Genomic DNA, 17,941 nt, shown 5'->3' with positions numbered 1-17,941 from the left:
GTAATCCCTTACCCATTTCCTAGAAATTGACTTAAGTTTGTTTGGTTGATAACATTTGAACTTAAATTTTCTAGGAATTGATTTTCCTTGTTTTATTTGTTAGCTTGATATTTTTATTTAATTTACTCGTAATAAAATTGGGGAGAAAGAATGAGACTAAATTATTAGTGTGAAAGAAAAATGCAAGTATGCGGTATGCCCCACAATAATCATGGAAAATGTGACCAAGGTGGGGGGCTTGGTAACCGTAAGTAATTTCTTATGTTTCATGGGTATTGAAACTTTTATTGGAATATTCATTTACCCTAATTTGTTGATTTTGAGTCACCAAACAATCCATAGGGACAACGAAGTAGTTAAAGCTTTCCTGTCGGTTTTGTGACTCTAAACACCAAATATTCTTTTTCTAGTAATAGAATTCTCCCTATCTTTTACCTCTAATCAAACAACACCTATGATTATGTTAAAGTATGTTATGTTGTAAGAATCGCACCAAATTATCTTCTTTCTGATCTCACCAGAAGTTATTGTGAAGTGGTTACAGTCCGAAGTTGGCTTATATAGTGATATAAGACTGATAACTGATAATGGCCAGCCAAACAAAGAAGGGTTGGTCAACACACGCTCTCTTTCACATTATTGCTTTGTCTTATTTCTGTAGAGTCGTTGACTAGTTAATACTGTTATTTTCCGCGTTTATTTCTGTAGCTTTCTACGGCGTATTCAAATAATAACCATCCTCATCATCTGAGAAAGTTGAGTATAAATTGGTATTTTCCATTCCAAAAACTGCAAAAACTAAGAAAACAAAAAGTTACCTATTTAAGTAATTTATAATCAGCCATATATATTCTTATAAAACAAAATCAATCAAGCTAATCAAAAAGGGGATAAAGAAAAATGAAGCACTTTGTACTAGTGCATGGGACCTGCCATGGAGCCTGGTGCTGGTACAAGCTAATCCCTCTATTAAGGCAAGCGGGCCATCAGGTTACAGTCGTTGACCTTGGTGGATGTGGTGTCCATGCTCGGCCGCTAAGTGAGATTGTAACCATTGATGACTACGTGGAGCCTTTGATGGATGTCATGAGGTCCATTGATCCACAGGACGATGGTGGTGATAAGAAGGTTGTGCTTGTGGGACATAGCTTTGGTGGAATCGCAATCTCTATGGCTATGGAGAAATTCCCAGAGAAGATCCTTGTTGGTGTTTTTCTGTCTGCTTATATGCCTAATTGCTCCTCTCCTCCACTTACTCTCGTTCAAGAGGTACGCTTTCAATATTCTTCACTATGTATCTAAATATGGTGCTCATTTGCAGGTGTATGGCAATTATACTACAGTATAGCTGCCAGCCTAAAGTTCAAGTTACTGAAGGAAACTATCTCTGTGTTACCTTCTTACACTGCTCGTCATGCCTAAAGTTTTACTGAAGGAAACTAACTCTTTATTTGGAGTCAAAATTTGATACAAATATACGATCCTACTGTGCTCGTACTAATCTGTTTTATCATTCAACAGACGTTCAAGAGAACACCTTTGGAGGGGTTTTTGGACACGACATTCAGGTTTGATAATGGTCCAGAAAAAGCAGCCACTCATCTAGTTTTTGGTCCTAAGATTTTGAGCACTAAACTCTACCAAAATTGCCAGCCTGAGGTAAATAATCCCACAAACTTGAAGTAATAGCCAAGTGCCATACATATACTATCGTACTTATATGTGTTTTCTATTATTTCGAAGTATCAAACTATGGTACCCTGGATCCATTTTAATTCTTACCTCATCGTGTCTAAAATATGTATGACTTTTATGGCTAATTGTAAGGTTAAAATGAATGCAGGATATAGAATTGGCCAAAAAAATGGTTAAGCTAGATGGTACATTCAGTGAGGACTTAGCAAAGGATTCATTATTTTCGGAAGAAAGATTTGGAAGAGTGAAACGAGTATTTGTTATTTCTGAAGAAGATGAACTAATGAAGACGGATTTTCAAAACTGGATAATTAAAAATAGTCCACCACATCAAGTGAAATCCATACCAAAAGCTGATCATATGGTAATGTTGTCAAAACCTCAAGAACTATGCCTTTGTTTGCTAGAGATCGCTGATATATATTGAGCAACAACTTCACATTTCAAGTACATAGTTCGATTATATCCCAGCCCTGCACCCATAGGGTTTTCAAGCAATTATAATTTACATTTATGTGATTATTTATAAATGATTGTAATTGTGGGTTGATCTATTAGAAATAAAAGGCATGTTTAAGCTGTTATGCAATCTTGGAGTAAAAGTCTTAATGAAAGATCAGATTTTGATTAAGAACAAGCAGTGATTATCAAACTGCACATGTCGGGTGTTTAACATGCTCATACAGTCGAGAAAAGCCTATTGGTGTACCTTGGATTCTAGGAACAATCGAGTTTACTCCGTATGATGTCTTAACACCAGCCGCGATAGACTTTAGACCATACTGCCAGCCAAGAAAGGTCTTTGGTTGTATGATAAACTTAATAAACGTTGTTGTTTAAGATGCTTTCACACGCGTTAAAATCGCATTTGTGGACTAGCTATAGCCTGTAGGGTTAATCAACTGTTCATCGTATTCAATTCATATTACTATATCAAATCCTTTATCCCCCGATTAAATTTTAAAAAATATGCAAACAAAAAATAGTAAAATATAAACATAAACGATTTGTCAATTTAAGCTAATGAAATTGACTCTTTCTTTGGTCATTCATGTACAATTTGCCAATTTGCCAAGATGGTTTGATTAAGATGTGTATGAACTAACGTTCTACCTGCGACTTGAAAGGAACGTTATGTTGTGTGGACTTGTGCGGCTTGATTTTAAAGGCCAAAATTGGTGGAACCCTTGTGTTTCCTCATACAGTAATATTTTATGTGGACACAACAAAATCAGAAATCGAAATATGTATTAATCAATCTATCAAACGTTAAACTTAGGGTCTGTTCTCATTGACTGAACTCAGCTGAACTGAACTGAGCTGAACTGAACTGAAATGAATATTTTATAAGAGAAGGAAATTAGCAGCGGAGCTGAACTGAACTGAAAATAAAATTATGAGAACAGGCCCTTAGTATCAAGGATTTATTAGTGGAAATAGATTTTAGAAAATGTTTATTTCAGTGTTGTTATTAATGGAGGCTAAAAATGAGGAGAAACAACACTTCGTTTTAGTCCATGGGTGTTGTCAGGGAGCATGGTGCTGGTACAAGCTCATACCCCTGCTTGAAAATGCAGGGCACAGGGTGACTGCACTAGATATGGCAACTTCTGGTGCAAACACGAAATGAATTGAAGACGTTCACACCTTTGAGGAGTACAACAAGCCTTTGTTAGAGTTTATGGCATCGTTGTCTGTCGATGAGAAGGTCATTCTTGTTGGGCATAGCCTTGGAGGAATGAACATTGCCTTTGCTATGGAAAGTTTTTCTCAAAAGATATCAGCTGCTGTTTTTTTAGCTGCTGTTTTACCAGACACTATACACCAACCATCTTATGTTTTAAATAAGGTAATTAGTTGATTTTAAGTGTTGTTGTACTTATTAATTGAGTAGATGATAATGTACTTTGGATTGAAATTGTTGATTGTGTGCTTTAAGTTTGCTGAATTGATCCCTGAAGAAGCCATGTATGACACAAAGCTTTGGACATATGGTTCACCAGAAGAGCCCTTGCAGCAACTCTGTTTGGACCCCGATTTGTGCAGTTCCTCGCTTCCCTATCTCCTATCGAGGTATGAACATTTTTTTTTTTTTTTTTACCTCTGTCCGGATTTAGTAGTCACATATACTGAGTAATACTCAATGTATGTTCCTATTTTTTTTTTATAATCAATATAAGAAAAAAGTACAAAAATCTAATTTAATTATGTGGTCACATCATAGTATCTTACTAGGTGATAAACAATTAATGTAAAAATCTGATTTCTAATACTTCTTACTTTTTTTTTTAATTTAGCAATCAAGCTGGTTGAACTATACAAATAAATTAAAAAATTAATTATATGGCTTTAGCTAACAGACAATTATGACCGAATAATTTTTTTTATTACTTTGTATTTTATTTTATTTTATTTTATTTGGAAAAGTCTTCTCTCGATCTCAAGACTATATATGTTTTGAAGAATTTGTTGTGCAGATGTTTAGTGTCTTAGTGATGGTGTTTGGTAGAGCACAACTGGTAGTTGAAACAGTACTTGAAGACTTGAAGTAGTTATAGGAATAAAAAAAAAAGTATTAAAAAATTAAGTGACATTTCCGAACCCCAAGAGCTAGTTTTGCGATGAGTAAAACCAAAAGGACTCAAAGATTGCGAGGAGTTTTTAATGATCTCTTGTTAACATTACCCATAATAACGTATTACTCGTGGTATAACACTATTCTTTTTATAACGTAGGGCTTGTTAACATTTAATGAGCTGAGCTGAATTAAACTGAACTGAACTGAAATTAATATTTTATGAGAGAGGGAACTAATAGAGGGAACTAATTGAAGCTAAACTGAACTGAACTGAACTGAAATTAAGTAAATGTGAACAGGTCCGTAGTGTAACAATGCTATGTAAAACTCATGGTCATATAGATAAGCAATTTTAAGTTATATAGTTATGGATTTATGAGCTAGCAATGATTATGTTTGCGTGTACTTTTTAATAATATCTTGTTGATAATATTTATAATTTACCTATAACTTGTAGACTTGTAGTATAACACTCTTCCTTTTATAAACATAATGTTCAACCGAATATTTCTATGATCACATTTCTATAATTAATATCTATAATTGCGTACTCTTAAGTTTATATAATTGCAGGATTATGAATTAGCATTGTCAAAGCAAAAACCATCGTCATTGTTTCTTCCGGATTTAACAAAAGAAAAGAAATTCTCGAACAATGGATTTGAAAGTGTTAGGCGAATTTATGTGATAAGCAAGGAAGATGAAATATTATCACAAGGAAGTAAGCCACAGCTACTATGTGACTGCCTTCTTGATATCGCTATACAGTAATTCACTTTAAGATATATATTCGGAAAATAATGGTATATTCTTGATATTAGCTTTGATGTATAAAATGAAATAAAGTTTTTTCTACCACCTTTTTATAATTTTTTTTTTTTTTTTTTTGAAAGACCACTGCGGGAAACTTAATTTATTAAATCAAGGTCCGCCAAAGTTTGTAAGCTTTGAGCAAAAGAGTTCGATAATTGAATTGCTATTGTTATTGTTAAAATATATAACTTTTTTATTTATAAATTGCCACAACTAAACACATTTAGTCCATCAATTCGATAATTGAATTGTAAGCAAAAACAAAAACAATTTTATTTTGATGGTAAATTGTGTCAAAATTGAACAAAAAACTTCTTTTTTTTTTTTTTTTTTTTTTTTACCACCTTAACAAATTTTGTTATATTTTATAACCATTTAACAACCTTCGTCCATGTATCTATTAAGTGGTAGCAAAATTGAAATCAAAATAATTTAAGGTGGTAAAAATTCATTTTACAAAAATTATGGTATTGAAATTCAAAACTCTATATGTTAAAGGTGGTAAAATTAAAAAAATCTTCATATGGCATATGCTTAATTATGATTTATGAAGTTTCACTTTCATGAGCAATAACTATCATTCTAAGATACTTCGTAACAATAACTAATGGAAAATGATTTATTTGACGATAAATGATTAGTGGGTAGATACCTACTTCGTGGATAATCATCTTTTTATACCAAGCAACGTCTTACCAATTAGTTTAATTTAGAAATATCGTCAATAAAATCTATGTGGGCCGGCCATTGTTAAATGTTGACACATCATTAGATTAGATGAATTAAATATAGTATTAAGCTATCATCTGGACCCCCCCTATAATAATCAATTTTAATACTCTGTTAAATTTGTCAGTCTAGTCAAATTGGAGGATCGTGCAAAAGACACACGGAGTAATGGAGTATTTTAGTTTTGTCATGTTCGCATTTTAAACTTTTTTAAAGGTGTGTTAGTTAATATTATTCATTTGTACTTATTTATTTTATCTAAAAAGATGTAAAACTAGAAATGGATGAAATAAGTAGAAATGGAACCTTAAATGAATTTACTTGAATTTATCTAAAATTATTAGACCTTATTGTATACAAGTAGTAATTAGACGAGCTAATGAGAATTGATCTAACTCCTAAAACTAGGAGAAAAGCTGTAACCATTTAAGCTATCCCTTTGTTACTGAATACTGATTAGGATCGAAAGGATGTGAGGCGACTTACTGTGCCACTGTACCAAGAGTTCTACCTCGTGCATTTATATTCTTTTGTTGTACTCGTATGTATTTATGATCTAACTTGCGGCAATAAAGTGTCTCTCTTTTTTCCCTTCAATTCTTTTCGCATTAAAACAAACCACTAATAATTATGCTTAGTTGTAGGGGCTATATATCAATCTATCATTGATTAAATGCAAATCGTTATTTATTTAGTTAGTTCGAAATTATTTCTTGATTGTGACTTTGGGAGAGTACATTTATTTATTTCAAACATGTACTTAACTAATTTTGATATCTGTAATACTGATGTTGTACGCTTGTCTAATATAAAAATGTGACAAATATCGATCTTCGGTCCAATTTTTTTGCCTACATAAAGTACTCTGTGCATTTCCATATTCCATACGTAACTAAAAGCATACACCTTTGTTGTTATTAGTAAGAGTCAAAACACACACACAAAAAATTAGATCGAGTGAGAATGGGAGACGAATCCTCTTGCAAGAAACATTTTGTACTAGTTCATGGAGCAACACTAGGAGCATGGTGTTGGTACAAGGTTAAGCCCCTACTTGAGGCCGCCGGTCATCGCGTTACTCCGCTAGACATGGCGGCCTCGGGGATTAACCTTAAAAAGATCCATGAAATCAAAGGTATGCGCGATTATACCGAGCCATTGATAGCGTTTTTGACATCTCTTCCTAAGGATGAAAAGGTTGTTCTTGTTGGGCATAGTCTTGGTGGGATAAACTTGGCTTTGGCTATGGAAATGTTACCTCACAAGATTGAAATTGCTATTTTTCTCGCGGCTTTTATGCCTGACTATGTCAACACTCCTTCTTTCATCTTTGATCAGGTAATTTTCCATCCTTTTAATTATTTCGTGACAAATCAATTACAATTTTTACTAAATTCTGTTTGAATTATCCTATATATATATATATATATATATATATATATATATATATATATATATATATATATATATATATATATATATACTCGTTCAAAAAAAAATTTATATATATGCTCGTTTTCATTTTTATTTTTTCACGAGAATCAAGGGTAATGGAGGGAGTGTAATTTTCTTAAAAGTTACAAAGTATATGTTTTTTATATGACAAAAGGTTTTTAAAAAAATGAAACTTTGGATATAAAGGTCAATTTATATATGAGAAAAATAAAAAGGTAATGATAATATGATGATTTAGGGCACTGTTAGGGTATTCTACATGAGAAAAGTAGGGTACACTATGATAAAAAGTAAAACAAAAGCACAAAAATTAAAAATAAACACGATATTTTGAGACACCCAAATTAAAATACAGATACTATATTATACTTTAAAAGACGGAAAAAATAAATAACAATAAAAACAGAGAAACTATTATGGTCACAACTATTTTAGAATTGATGGAGTAGCTAAGTTTTTTTATCGCCTTGGATCGGATTTAATGAAAATACTTCGATGATAAGATGTTGGTTCATAGTTAAAAATATTTTGTCCTTTTGCCAAGTCCAATCATAAACATTCGAGACAATTCTCTTAATTTATCATGTGAGTTTGTTCAATTCTATTTTTTAAACATGAGGTACATGTGAGTTTGTTCATCTCGGAGAATAATCAAAAGCATGTAGTGATTTCCCTATTTAATGAAAGGAACCAAAAACTAAAAGATTTAAGTTGCACTGATTTCCTTATTGCTAAGTTTTTAATTTGATTAACATTTGTTGTTTTATGTGCAATTATGAATGTCCCAAGAAAACAGGTTCAAAGGGCAAACGACATAGCAAGAAGATGTCGTTTTACTATTTCTAATTATTAGTTGTTTGTTTGTAGTTGCTTTTGCTATTGTTAGAAAAATTAAATAAAGAAAGAAAGAAAAAAAAAAAAAAAGGAATTTTGTTGAAGTTTGATTAATGGAGAACTAACTTTTGGTGTTTTATGGCATTGTGAAGTTTGTTGCACAATTGCCTGATGAAAATTATTGGTTGGACACGGAATTCAAGAACACTGGTGATCCAAAGGAGACCCTCACGACAATGTCATTTAGTCCACAATTCATCGCAAAGCTTTCTCATCTGTCTTCAATTGAGGTAATCCTAACTCAACCTAAATTAGAATTTTTTATCTTGTGAATATGGGATTTACACTTTTAAAAAGACACCAATGTATAGCAATTATCGCATTAGATGATCTAATCAAATATTTTTGACATGGTCGCATTATAATTAACTATTTACCTTTATTTCTTTTGGCTAATTAACCATCTAAACATCATACCATTTTTCCTAAAATTATGTTTGAAGCGTTACTATTTACTAATGCACTTGATTTTATTTGGTGGACTATTATAAGGACTACGAGCTTACTATGATGTTGAAAAGGACATCGTCGCTGTTCCTTCATGATGCATGGAAGCCAGAGGCGAAGCTTTCAAAGGAAAGATATGGATCAGTAAGGACTGCTTATGTAATATGCAACGAAGACAAAGGAATATTAGCACCTTTTCAAAGGTGGATGATTGAGAATCATGGGGTGAAAGAGGTGAAGGAGCTTAAAGGCTCGGATCATATGCCAATGTTCTGCATGCCAAAACAGCTCTGTGACTGTATTCAGGAGATAGCCCTGAAATAATGCTCACAAATGATTTCCAAGACTCATACTTTTCATTTGTTCATTTGCTTTGTAAAATAAGCTACCATCGACATTTGGTATGAATTCATGTTGAATGTTTATCTATTATCATAAACTATTATTTCTTTATCATGTTGGCTACGAAATAAGTTCAAATATTGATATAAATATAACAATCAATAACTAAAAACTACAAAAAGTGGAGTATATTTTTAAAATATACAATTATGTTGAAATGATTCTAACAAAATCTACCAGTAAACTAGAACAATAAAAAACAGATGAAGTACGAAATATCTCATTGTCGGCGGTGCAAGCCTACACGAGTCTCGAATCATACTTCAGCGGCTTATGCTCACACTCACAATCTCACAGAAGTCCCATTCCTATACTCCCACTTATCTCAATAGAGTCCCTACAATATATTGAGCATATGACTCAAAATTAATTTGGATTGAACCTTACGTAGCCACATACGGATCCTCAATATTTGCAGGATGGACCATAATCAGATTCACAGGCTGGACCCATCTTCATATTTAAATGGGTAGATGTTATGTTAAATTTGGGCCCACTTCAAACTAAAAAGGAAAGGATTCATCTGTTTATCTTTATTATTGCTGTTTCTTTGTTAATTGTTATTAGCCTCGCCGCCTTGCTGTCAAACTCCAAGAGTCCTAGTAAACATTAATAACACTCCTATATTGCCAGATCGAAGATATGTCCCTAGATTTTATATTACAATGAAAATTGACAAGTCGGTAATGAAGACAAATTTTCCAACTAAAAAACAAAACAATAAAAAAAAACCTAGGTTCCGTAGAAGGTAGTGCAACTAGTGCTTATATGGTATAAAAATTATATCATTCCTCTCCCTCCACAAACTATGCCACAATACAATATACTTTCACCGAAAATCATTCGACAACGAAATAATACGAGCAAAAAGACTATCTTCATCTCAAACTACTATAAAGTCGTCCTATATTACTTATGGAATACTTCATTTGTCAAAACTACTTTCTATAATGACGCATTTCTCACTAACTACTCCGTAGTTTCTAATTTCTACTAAGTCAATTAACATGATTTTTTAATCTGCTGCGAAAACACAAACAACTTTCCACTTTCCTCTTATTAAAAAATAACAAATAAAAAATTATTTAAAAAAAAAAAAAAAAACTTTCCACTTTCCAGCCCAAGTAACCTTTGTAAAGACTTTCGTGGTCGTGGGAGTTAAAGACATAATCTCACTGATCTATACAAAAACCCTAAGCAACTGGACTATGAGTCTAAGACAACACACACACAAAAAAAAAAAAAGGAAAAAAATAATTAAAAAAAAAAAAAAAGGAAAAAAATAATAATTTTACGACCAAACAAAACCTAACTATGAACATCATGACTAAGGGTCTGTTCTCATACGTTTATTTTCAGTTCAGCTCCTAATTTCCTTCTCTTATAAAATATTCATTTTAGTTCAGTTCAGTTCAGCTAAGTTAAGTTGAGTGCAGTCTATGAGTTTAGGCCCTAATAACAGCAATTACAGAAAATACATAACATAGATCTAAATGAAGACCCTGAAACCTTGAGACAAATGACCTACAAGTCTGCCACACCATGTTCACAGAATTACAGGCAAGTGCAAGTTTCGTACCAGCAATTAAGATGCAAAGATTATGCTAGACATTTCAAGTACCAGTTTTTTGGTGATTTCAAGTGCAGAGTCCATGGTTGCAACAGCTAGTAGCATTAAAGAATAGAGGCTTTTTATGTGGCCTTTAAACAGCCACCACTGGCCACTAAAAGAGTGGAAGAGCAGGAAAAATTGACGATTTAGGCAGACAGCCAAGAAACTTCCAAGAGATGGACTGATAATAGCCGTATAATTTAAAGTATTGACATACAAAATATAAGAAAACTCGATCATTAACACATCGAGAATTGAAGAATACTGATTTTTTTTTTTTTTTTTGTACAAACAGTGATAAAGCTCAAGACAAATGGTGTCGAACATAACTAGCTTCAAAAGTGTTCTAGTTCATGGCTGCAAAAGTATTGCACCTTCAGAAGAAAAATGGAGGCTACAAAACAGGGAAGACAATTATTCTAGTTCAAGGCATGGGGTATGGTGCTGGTACAAGCTCAAAGCCTTGATAAACAAAGCAGAACATAGGGTAACAGCCCTACAAATGGGCCACACAGCCTCTGGCGGCAACATAACGCCAATGAAAGAGGTTCACACCTTCAACATATCAAGAGTATAATAACTTGATTAATAAGCCTTTGGTATCCATGGCATGATTGTCCAATGGTAAGAAGGTAGTTCTGGTTGGGCACAGCAAAGGAGGAATGGATGCTGCAGAGCTACCGTTCCCATGGCAAAAGCCCCGAAAAAGTGTTCAGTTGGAGTTTTACTTACTGCCTTTGTGCCAGATATCATACACCACCATCCTTTGTTTAGGAGAAGGATTTAAAATAGTGCATCATAGTGGATATAGAAATAATATTTTTTTTTAAAAGCTAGAAGGATTTCTTAGTTCTTGCTTACATACTTCAATATTGCTGAGTCGGATCCTGAAGAATTCTAGTTTGACACACAATTCTAGACAAACCAACATGGCGACATACGACTCCCCAGATGAGTCCTTGGCATCAGTGCAGGCTGGGGTTCAATTTATGCACACCCTTCCTTTCCTGATTCTATCAATCCTACATCAAAACCAATTGCAAATTAGAACCCTGTATAAGGTAATTCCATAATGAATTTGATGAAAACTGTAACAAACTTGATCCTAATTCCTACAGCATAACAATGCATTAGATTTTTTTAAGAAGTTGAATGTAACAAATATTTTAAAAAGTTACAAAGAAATGCCAATAAACTTAATAGGACTACTTAACAAATCATATCTTACTTCTTCATAGGAACTTTAAATACTTAAATAATGCACAGATTCTGGCTACATGAAAACTAAAACCAGCAAACACTATTCAAAGTACGTCTTATCACATCAACTACACTATTGGTAACATTGTCGTAACTTTACTGGCCTAATTTAATAAATTTAACATCTGTGGAATTTACCACAACAGACTCCTGAGGATAGCTAACATGCACTCTTTTGCGGGGTCACTCCAAAATCAAAGACTCTGCCGGAACCCCACTTTCCAAACCGGAATAATTTATACTTAAACAATTAACAAATGACTTGATTCTGGATATGAAACAGTTGTCCACCTCTTGTAAATGGATGTTAACATACAACTTGACTTGCACTATTTATCCACAACAGGTTAACAAGGGTTAAGAAACATGGCAAATTATTCTAGATGAAGACATTACATCACTTCATAAGGTTGATTGTCAAAATAATGCCAACATCAATAAATTATAAACATGATAAGCATACAGAAGTCACCATGTAGTTGAATCCACAGTATAACATCAAGAATTCTCTAACGTGGCAAGGTGATAAGTCCTATAAAATACAAATTTTAAAATGTCAATACTATTGATCAACGTTTATATGAGGACATGCTAGCAGCAAAAGTTTCTCCTCCCATCCTAAAACGTGATGGAAATAGAGAGTAAATGACTTAAAGTTTCAAGAGACCCTACCTTTGTCACAATCAGCATGGTGCCTACTGTAACAAACAATGTCAATAAATATAATTTTGACAGGATGCTAAAGGAAAAATATCTAAATAATGCATCTATTCCACTCAAAAAAACTAGCATACCATTATTACCACAGCACGCACCGAGAAGTTGAAATTTGAATACAGTCCTCCCACCTTCCAAAGCTTGAAAGGTCTAAAACTCTAAATTGCTTAAGCATGAATATACTTTTGTGCCATCACCTTTCAGGCATGAATTACAATGGATAGCAATCTTGAGCCAAACAGTAAGCGCAACGAAAGAGATGGCATGACAGCCAATTCCTCAAATATAAACTTATCCATCCAATTTTTCCAGGAACATCAAATTCTGCATGCAGCTTGACCATTTACAAATGAAGAAAGGGGTTGCACATCAATCGAACACAATGCCTTTCATTCACTCAGCCTTAATAGTCGTAAAGTCTAAACAAGTTGATCACAGAGCTCCTCGAACCTAGATAGCCTGCAAGTTAATAAATGTTGCTTAATCTACTAAACTAGTTAATCTGAATTCAACAAGATCTAGCCAAAGGTTATTTAGCACAGAAATTTTCAGGACAGTCACATTTCCAGGTCACGAAACCTAAGGGAACTCAAGATATAGCATTTTCTTTGAAAGACCAGCAAGTTTCCCCCTTTAGGGCCTTAAGAGTTGCAAATTGATTATACTTTATCAAAATTATTTTAGTGAACTAAACTAAACAGTAAAACCTCCCTTTTAAATCATATATAAAAGGGGGACAAAGAGGAGCAATTTAAGAGCTCCAGAAAGAGTATAGTGGAATTGTGCTAGCACTAATACCGTCTCATTAGAACTTCTGGATTATATGGAAACAACTTCCTCCTATGAAGCTTTCTCAGGGCACTTTTGAGAGAAAGCAAGCATCCTTTAGCATCCTCAAATTGTAGGCTTTCACTCCTCCCCAGATTGCACTCTAACTGGTTTTGCTCAAAGGCGAGCCTACTTTCCAATGGAGTATCTATCTGCCCAACAGAAGAGTCATCGGGAGATGCCCTTCTTTTCTTGCAGCCCCTTCGACAAATATTTTGGTAAACAAGACCTTCTCTAGCAGAATACTTCAAAAACAATACCCACGAATCACATACAATACGCAAGCACCTGAAATAAAATACTCAATTCACAAAGTAAGATATCAACTAATATCAGTTTTTATTCAAGCATGCGCCTGTTGAATTCCTACTTGTCACTCGGATATATCTCCAATCTTACATTCATACACATACATTAACAAATAGCAACCAAGGAAACATGAAATCAGGCTACAACTTGAACATACTCAATCTCGAATCACAAATAAATATAGTCATGATAAGTAGTTGGTACTCGAGAGTAGAAAAGACGTCAGCTAGCAAAACACTTGCCTTAAAAGATATTCAGCACACTTTCCACCCATATCTTTCGAAATAAGATAATCAAGAAGCAGTTGATGATCATATTGCAGCTGCACCAAAAAAAATTCTTTTGTTCATAACTCATGACAATAATGCTGCAGGAAAAATTAACAACTCTTTCTATCAAGATTGAAAATCCATATCTGAACATTACATGACATAATGAGCAAAATGTTATACTGATATTTCACGATTTGTTTAGAATATACTCACTTCTGCAAGGAATACATGAAACAGAAGCAAAGGATTAAAAAGGTTGGAGATGTGAAAAAGAATGTTCTCCTCAGTGACATGACAAGTCCTTCCCTCTTTGGAAAACCTGATGCAAATCAAGAATTCTTATACAATTAGTTCTGAAAACATTGTAAAAATCAGCTTGCTAACTAGAACCAACATAGTGATAAACTGAAATGTAATTAAACTTACAGTTTTTCAGCCCATGAAGGTATAGTAAACATCTGCAAGAGTACTTCAAATAGAATATCATCCTATGGTACACAAGAGAACAAAATATAAATGGCATAAGATTACAGCATTAGAAACCCTCTTCCTAGGCCCTAAAACCAAGAAATTGGGGGAATGGAGCCGGGGTATACAAGAGCAAGTAGTAACGTGTATCTAGACGACACATTGCTATCTCTACCAAGTTGGTGTGAATAACAATCTCTATTACTCACATACAAAGGCTCCAAAATTCCTTGTATGATAGCAGATGGACTTTGACACTAACGATTATTTAGAAAATGCTACAAAGAAAGCTAGAAAAAAATACATTGCATATGAAACAATAGTAGTTATAATAAACATGTAAAACCAACCATGAATCAAGACTCCATAATCACGTAATTTGACTTGAGAAGGCACCTTAAAAGAAGAACAAACCTCTTGCATGTAAAATTTGATGAAGGATGAAGCAAATTTGATGCACTTATCCAATTTTATCTCATTTTCGGTCACGATAGAAGGAAAGTGAACTTGAAGCCACTCATAGAGCTGAAGTAGCCCCTTCTTTTTGGCAAAGCATTCTTTGACTATGTTCGTATCAAATACGATAAATGAGCTTGGCCTTTCACAGGTACATTGGAAGTCATCTGTTTTTGGGAGGCTCATCAAGCTCAAAGAACATCTTAGGAAAAGAAAAATAGCTCTCCTTTGTAGATGGTACGAAGACAGATGACATAATTCCTGGTCATCAAGAGACAACAAAAAAGGAGAGCCTTCCAAAGTATCACTCTGACCACATGCAAACTGAGAGATGGAACTTGTGAGTAAATCCTGATAGTGTTCATGAAGGAGTTGCAACCACAGAATGAGAATCGAACAACCTAGTTGCATACTCAAGCTGAGTTTTACCATCAACATCTGTTCAATACAAGAAATAATTTACGTTAATGATAAAGCTAGAATGAGGAAAAAAAAATGTATCATTTAAAGGAACAAGCAAAATATACAAAGGCCCTTGTAATTTTGTAATATTCTCTTTTCTTGTTTCCTTGAAAATAAGTCACTTATCACAAAACATTAAGCATTTTATTGTGATGCTCAATGGGAAACTAATAAGGAACATTAACAAAGGCTTGGCAGTAAAAAGAAAAAAGATAAATACTAATCCATACCAAAATTTTGTGCCGGAAATATGGAAAGATATGGCTCCATTCTTCAACATGACACCACACTAGCAATCTAGGAACAAGATCATTGATCTCATTGAGAATAGCAGATTTATAATGAGAATCAGCTCCATCAGTAGAGCCTATAAGATCAACTACCGAGCAGAGCAGCTGAACAAAATTTCCCATAAAGAGGATTTTTTCTGCTGCCTCTCCATAAGAACCCCCAACTTTGGTTTTGCTGTGGGTGCTGTCATGGTGGATTACATTTAGTAAATCCCAAGGAACATTCGTCAGACAATTACTCAAAGAATTGGAGAATAATTTCACGAGTTCATCATCATCTGTACCCTTCAAATGTTTTACAACCCCCCTTAAAATTCGTAAAATTTCAGCTACACCATTCCAAGTTGAGTTCTTCAAAACAAGTTTCATGTCTGATACAACAGACTTAGAGTTGTCAGCTTCAGTCGTCAAGGATTGTGGCAAATGTTGTACGATATTACTCATTGCAAGCTCAAAGCAAACACATAACAGGTGAATAAACCTGTCCCAGTTGTCTCCCTGTTACATACAGACTACCAACCAATAATTTTCAGAATAATCACATATAACTGATATGTTGCACAAAAATTGCATTAATGGACCATACGTAGGATAGAAGAAACTCAGAGAAGACCAGAAATATGTTGCCCACCATATGACGAACATATTGACTCCTGGCATTTAGTAATGAAACCTGTCAATTAAATTAATAAATTTACATTGTCAAGTCAAAATCATCAAATGAGGCCACGAGCTAGAACAATTCTAAACTCAAAAGCACATTCCTTGTTGGATAATAATACAAACTCCGTTCGGAAATTGTTGTCACATTATCCCAACCAATCAAAGATTTTTTACACGATTATGCAAAAATAATCTTTGTAATAGTTGTCGAACCAACCCTTTGTTCCTCATCCATCTCAAATGAGGAAATATAATGTATAATCCACCATGATCAACACTGAAATGTACTGTGTGCAATGATCTTAATATGTGGTTAATGTTGTTACTCACTTACTCCTACTATTACTTAATTGACCATTTGACCCAAATAAATATAACAAGTAAATACAATAACATGTTCAAAATTTCATAAACTCAAAAGAATTAGGGAAAAAAAATACCAAATTTGCAACTATCTTAGTTAGAATTTCGTCATCTCCACAACACGAATCGGAGCTCCGACTGTCACTACTGCTACTGTCTTCTTGTTGTTCATCAGTCCAGCGTCGAATTGGGTTAAAAATCTGAAAATTAGGGTTATAAATTAATCAAAGAAAATATTGAAAATGATGCGAGAATTTGTTGAAGACCTCACCTGAGAGAGAGAAATGAGAAGCTCCTTCTCTTTTTCCGTTGTTAATGAAATCAGCTCCAATTCCTGCAAAATTGATCAATGAATTAGTAGAAAGATTAAAGCTTGGTGATGAGATTATGAAGAAGATAAAAGAAAAGAGGAAACCCTAGAAATCGAAATTCATACGGTGAAAGGACGAGGAAGGAAGTTGTTGATGAGAGAGAAAAGGCGCGAAAAGTAGGAATCGCCACCATCTGACATTTTTCCGACGACTATTTTGTACTACAACGATACTTGGCTAAAATCTTGTCCCAGTTCGTTACTATTTTGTGACTGCGCTCTAATAGTTGCAAATACTCCCTCCGTCCCAAAAAGAACGACCCATTTGGCCAAAACTTTGTCCCAAAAACACCACCAATTTGCATTAAAACACCACCAATTTACAACAATATTTGTGCAAAATTAGTTTCCCCATATAAAAATTTCATTTTCCATGTTATTTTATTACTTTCTCTCTCTATTTTTTTACAAACCTCGTGTAAATTTATCTTTCCAATATACTTTTACTTCTTTTTACTCCCTCCGTTTTTTTATATGGGTGTTTTTTTTAAAATGCATCACTTCCTTATTTGGAAACTTTATACTATATTTTATCATTTCTCTCTCTTACTTTAAACCTCACTTAAATTATTTTATCATTTCTCTCTCCTCTATAGTCCCCACTTATATAATAAAAATATCTACTCTCCCTCACATTCTTTCTCTTTCATGGTCCCCATCTTACTTATATTATAATAAATTATTTATCCACTCACAATATTATATTACCCTTCTAAAACTCCGCGCATCACCAAGTGATGCATATAAAAAAAACGGAGGGAGTACTTAACTTCCTTAATACCCGCGTAATCAACCCAAATGGGTCGTTCTTTTTTGGACGGAGGGAGTAATATATAATGGAGATAGTATGTTCCTAGT

The 17,941-nt window shown here is 33.7% G+C and overlaps 4 protein-coding genes across 7 annotated transcripts; 3 read left to right on the top strand and 1 right to left on the bottom strand.

Annotated features, from left to right (window-relative positions):
• The first annotated feature begins 525 nt into the window (after positions 1 to 525).
• On the top strand, positions 526 to 2,284 carry LOC145563354 (methylesterase 10-like). Its single transcript, XM_081623801.1, has 3 exons — positions 526 to 1,269; positions 1,522 to 1,659; positions 1,844 to 2,284. The coding sequence occupies exons 1-3, from the start codon at positions 901 to 903 to the stop codon at positions 2,120 to 2,122; spliced, it is 786 nt and encodes a 261-aa protein (XP_081479927.1). The 5' UTR covers positions 526 to 900; the 3' UTR covers positions 2,123 to 2,284.
• A 656-nt stretch (positions 2,285 to 2,940) lies between these two features.
• On the top strand, positions 2,941 to 6,159 carry LOC145563343 (salicylic acid-binding protein 2-like). The gene is made up of 3 exons (XM_081623791.1): positions 2,941 to 3,544; positions 3,635 to 3,768; positions 4,847 to 6,159. Exons 1-3 carry the CDS (start codon positions 3,377 to 3,379, stop codon positions 4,857 to 4,859), a joined length of 315 nt encoding a protein of 104 aa, XP_081479917.1. The 5' UTR covers positions 2,941 to 3,376; the 3' UTR covers positions 4,860 to 6,159.
• A 452-nt stretch (positions 6,160 to 6,611) lies between these two features.
• LOC145563333 (salicylic acid-binding protein 2-like) lies at positions 6,612 to 9,064 on the top strand. Its single transcript, XM_081623781.1, has 3 exons — positions 6,612 to 7,153; positions 8,257 to 8,394; positions 8,657 to 9,064. The coding sequence occupies exons 1-3, from the start codon at positions 6,779 to 6,781 to the stop codon at positions 8,933 to 8,935; spliced, it is 792 nt and encodes a 263-aa protein (XP_081479907.1). The 5' UTR covers positions 6,612 to 6,778; the 3' UTR covers positions 8,936 to 9,064.
• Positions 9,065 to 10,813: 1,749 nt separating this feature from the next.
• On the bottom strand, positions 10,814 to 17,268 carry LOC145563314 (uncharacterized). Of its 4 annotated transcripts, XR_014094529.1 has the most exons (14): positions 17,150 to 17,268; positions 16,985 to 17,047; positions 16,791 to 16,913; positions 16,274 to 16,360; positions 15,628 to 16,185; positions 14,894 to 15,373; positions 14,438 to 14,499; positions 14,225 to 14,330; positions 13,982 to 14,061; positions 13,401 to 13,718; positions 12,680 to 13,061; positions 12,558 to 12,583; positions 12,358 to 12,417; positions 10,814 to 11,647 (listed from the first exon to the last, which is right to left on the bottom strand). XR_014094529.1 is itself a non-coding variant. In XM_081623759.1 (11 exons), the coding sequence occupies exons 1-11, from the start codon at positions 17,222 to 17,224 to the stop codon at positions 13,022 to 13,024; spliced, it is 1,992 nt and encodes a 663-aa protein (XP_081479885.1). In that variant the 5' UTR covers positions 17,225 to 17,268; the 3' UTR covers positions 12,426 to 13,021. The 4 variants fall into 4 exon arrangements, 1 of the variants encoding a protein (XP_081479885.1); XR_014094527.1 differs by lacking the exon at positions 12,558 to 12,583; XR_014094526.1 differs by lacking the exons at positions 12,358 to 12,417; positions 12,558 to 12,583.
• Between the last annotated feature and the right edge of the window lie 673 nt (positions 17,269 to 17,941).

This window comes from Chenopodium album, chromosome 1, assembly GCF_948465745.1.
Source record: "Chenopodium album chromosome 1, dcCheAlbu1.1, whole genome shotgun sequence".
NCBI classification, from domain to species: domain Eukaryota; kingdom Viridiplantae; phylum Streptophyta; class Magnoliopsida; order Caryophyllales; family Amaranthaceae; genus Chenopodium; species Chenopodium album.
This window is presented reverse-complemented; position numbering and strand designations above follow the sequence as displayed.